Source organism: Salmo salar, chromosome 01 (genome assembly GCF_965601325.2).
Source record: "Salmo salar chromosome 01, fSalSal1, whole genome shotgun sequence".
Taxonomy (NCBI): Eukaryota; Metazoa; Chordata; class Actinopteri; order Salmoniformes; family Salmonidae; genus Salmo; species Salmo salar.
Window position 1 is genome coordinate 146,767,978 of NC_138291.1, and position 2,986 is coordinate 146,770,963.

The 2,986-nt window shown below is 41.8% G+C and overlaps 1 protein-coding gene across 1 annotated transcript; it reads left to right on the top strand.

Moving 5' to 3' along the window:
• Positions 1-538: 538 nt before the first annotated feature.
• On the top strand, positions 539-1,794 carry ccl19b (chemokine (C-C motif) ligand 19b). Its single transcript, XM_014133457.3, has 4 exons — positions 539-701; positions 968-1,088; positions 1,216-1,340; positions 1,501-1,794. The coding sequence occupies exons 1-4, from the start codon at positions 641-643 to the stop codon at positions 1,515-1,517; spliced, it is 324 nt and encodes a 107-aa protein (XP_013988932.1). The 5' UTR covers positions 539-640; the 3' UTR covers positions 1,518-1,794.
• Positions 1,795-2,986: the final 1,192 nt, after the last annotated feature.

A 2,986-nucleotide genomic window follows, 5' to 3' on the forward strand; every position in this document is an offset into this window, starting at 1 on the left:
ACCTGACACAGGGTTAGTAAGACAACCACTGGAATGTACATTTTATGCTATGGTGCATTTGAGAAGGTTCCACACAATTCATATCTGGGAGAGAGACAGGTAAGGGCAGACAAACACATCATAGACGTAGCCTGCCTCAGACGTGTGTGTTCCCTCTGTCACACAGTAAAACACATACATAAAAGAAAGAGTACTGACTTACAGTAACAGCCCCCCTCTTACATACACACAAACAACCACAAACCAACACAAGTTGACACAAGCCACACACATTAAAACACACCCACGCACAGGATTGTGGCCATCCTCTATTATCAGTTCTCATAGGTTGCTTATCTCCCCATCAACGGTGACAATGATTTACAGACATTATTGCCTGGAGGCGTAACTGCAGTGAAAGTATTCTTGAACTCAGAAGAAAGCACTGGCAGAGCCTCTATTTAGTTTTCTTTAAAAAGGTGAGAGGTCAAGGGGCGTACTGAGCTGAAGCATGGTTTACGGGAAATGGGTGCGTGACTTGAGGACAGTGAAAGTGAAAGGAGTTCTACAGTGAGGATATAAAGCTGTGCCTGAACCACAGAAGTCCATTGATCTGCAGATCCTTGTCTAACGCATTAAGACAGAGCACAACTGAGACAGGATGTCTTTACAGGTGGCTGCATTTCTTCTGTTGGCATCAGTCCTCTGGAGCCATGTAGCAGGTGAGATCCTCTTCTTTTCTACTGCAGAGTTGCTGTTATTACTACTTTTGCTGCAAGTTATAGTAACTACTCTAATAACCTCTTAGTAACATGATGCTGTGCATTAATCACTAGTTGTTATCATCATCTGTGGAACTGTAAACACACTCTTCATCTTCTCAAGAGAGTATTGAAATTTAATTTGAGTAGAACAGTATACGCACACAGAAGGGATACACAGAGGGTATAATCCAACCTGCTGTGTGTTTGTGTGTGTGTCCCTTCAGCAAGCACAGATCAGGCTATGGACTGCTGCTTGACAACGACCGATACCAAGCTTCCCCACAGAGTGGTGAAGTCATACAGTATCCAGACAGTCAGTGGAGGATGTCGGATAGCTGCCACTGTGTAAGCAACATTATACCTTCTACAGACTGAATTGAACCCATCACCCTAGCCACAAGTGAATGTTTTCTGCCTGTGTGTGACTGCATTGATGCAATGTGTCTGATCTGCCATTTACTTCTGTCAACAGGTTTGTCACAAAGAAGAATCTTAGACTGTGTGCTCCTCCTGCCACCAAGAACAACTGGGTGGCCAAACTCATCAAGCAACTGAAGAGGAAATCGCATAAGGGAAAGGCCAGAAAAGGGAAGAATGGTGAGCTTCTATGTAAAACTATGATGCAATTAAATAAACAATTCTATTAATGATACAAATAGTCAGTCATGGTGCTCATCTATATTCTTCCTTTAACAGTGAGGTTTCCCAACCTGTCTCTGTATTAACCTGTTACTCTATGTGCTTTATTTCTCATCAGGCAAGAAAAGACACTGAAAGGCTGTGGGTGATCCTTAAACCTCGGAGCTCCAGTATACGTCCTTTGAAAAGATTCAATATTTCAAATATTTAGTGAATGGGACTGAAAGTTAGTTCTCATTTTAAGGTGGATGGCGCTGTGATACCGTTTAATTATTTTTGACCAACACTGTGTCATGTGTCATGTATTGCAGAACATAATTGTCAAAATGTTGCTCACAGTTACTATAAGCTTGATTTTATATTGTATAGCTCATTTTATGTAAATAAATAAAGTGTTTATTTTTTTAAGAAACATTGCATTTTTCATCTTGGTATCAATGATTTAATAATTTCATTCAGTCAAATCCTTGGTCTTATATTATTGGGAAAATAAGTTATCAAATCAAATCAAATGTTATTGACATACACATGGTTAGCAGATGTTATTGCGAGTGTAGAGAAATGCTTGTGCTTCTAGTTCTGACAGTGCAGCAATATCTAACATGTAATCTAACAATTCCACAACAACTACCTAATACACACAAATCTAATTAAAGGAATGGAATAAGAATATATACATATAAATATATGGATCAGCAATGACAGAGCGGCATAGGCAAGATGCAATAGATGGTATAAAATACAGTATGTACATATGAGATGAGTAATGCAGATATGCAAACATTATTAAAGTGGCATTATTAAAGTGACTAGTTATACATTTATTAAAGTGGCCAATGATTTCAAGTCTGTATGTAGGCAGCAGCCGCTCTGTGTTTGTGGTGGCTGTATAAGTCTGATGGCCTTGAGATAGAAGCTGTTTTTCAGTCTCTCGGTCCCAGCTTTGATGCATCTGTACTGACGTCACTTTCTGGATGGTAGCGGGGTGAACAGGCAGTGGTTGTTGTCCTTGATGATCTTTTTGGCCTTCCTGTGACATTGGTTGCTGTAGGTGTCCTGGATGGCAGGTAGTTTGCCCCCGGTGATGCGTTGTGCAGAGCGCACCACCCTCTGGAATGCCTTGCGCTTGTGGGCAGTGCAGTTGCCATACCAGGCGGTGATGCAGCACAACAGGATGCTCTCAATTGTGCATCTGTAAAAGTTTGTGAGGGTTTTAGGTGACAAAATACATTTCTTCAGCCTCCTGAGGTTGAAGAGGTGCTGTTGCGCCTTCTTCACCACACTGTCTGTGTGGACCATTTCAGTTTGTTTGTGATGTATACGCCGAGGAACTTAAAACTTTCCACCTTCTCCACTGCTGTCCCGTCGATGTGGATAGGGGGGTGCTCCCTCTGTTGTTTCCTGAAGTCCACGATCATTTCCTTTGTTTTGTTGACGTTGAGTGAGAGGTTGTTTTGCTGACACAACACTCCGAGTGCCCTCATCTCTTCCCTGTAGGCTGTCTCGTCGTTGTTGGTAATCAAGCCTACTACTGTTGAGTTGTCTGCAAACATGATGATTGAGTTGGAGGCACACATGGCCACACAGTCATGGGTGAATAGGGA

Coding starts and splice junctions, on each gene's coding strand:
- ccl19b (XM_014133457.3), top strand. CDS start 641: ATGTCTTTACAGGTGGCTGCATTTCTTCTGTTGGCATCAGTCCTCTGG. Junction 702..967: donor CCTCTGGAGCCATGTAGCAG/GTGAGATCCTCT, acceptor GTGTCCCTTCAG/CAAGCACAGATCAGGCTATG. Junction 1,089..1,215: donor TGTCGGATAGCTGCCACTGT/GTAAGCAACATT, acceptor TTCTGTCAACAG/GTTTGTCACAAAGAAGAATC.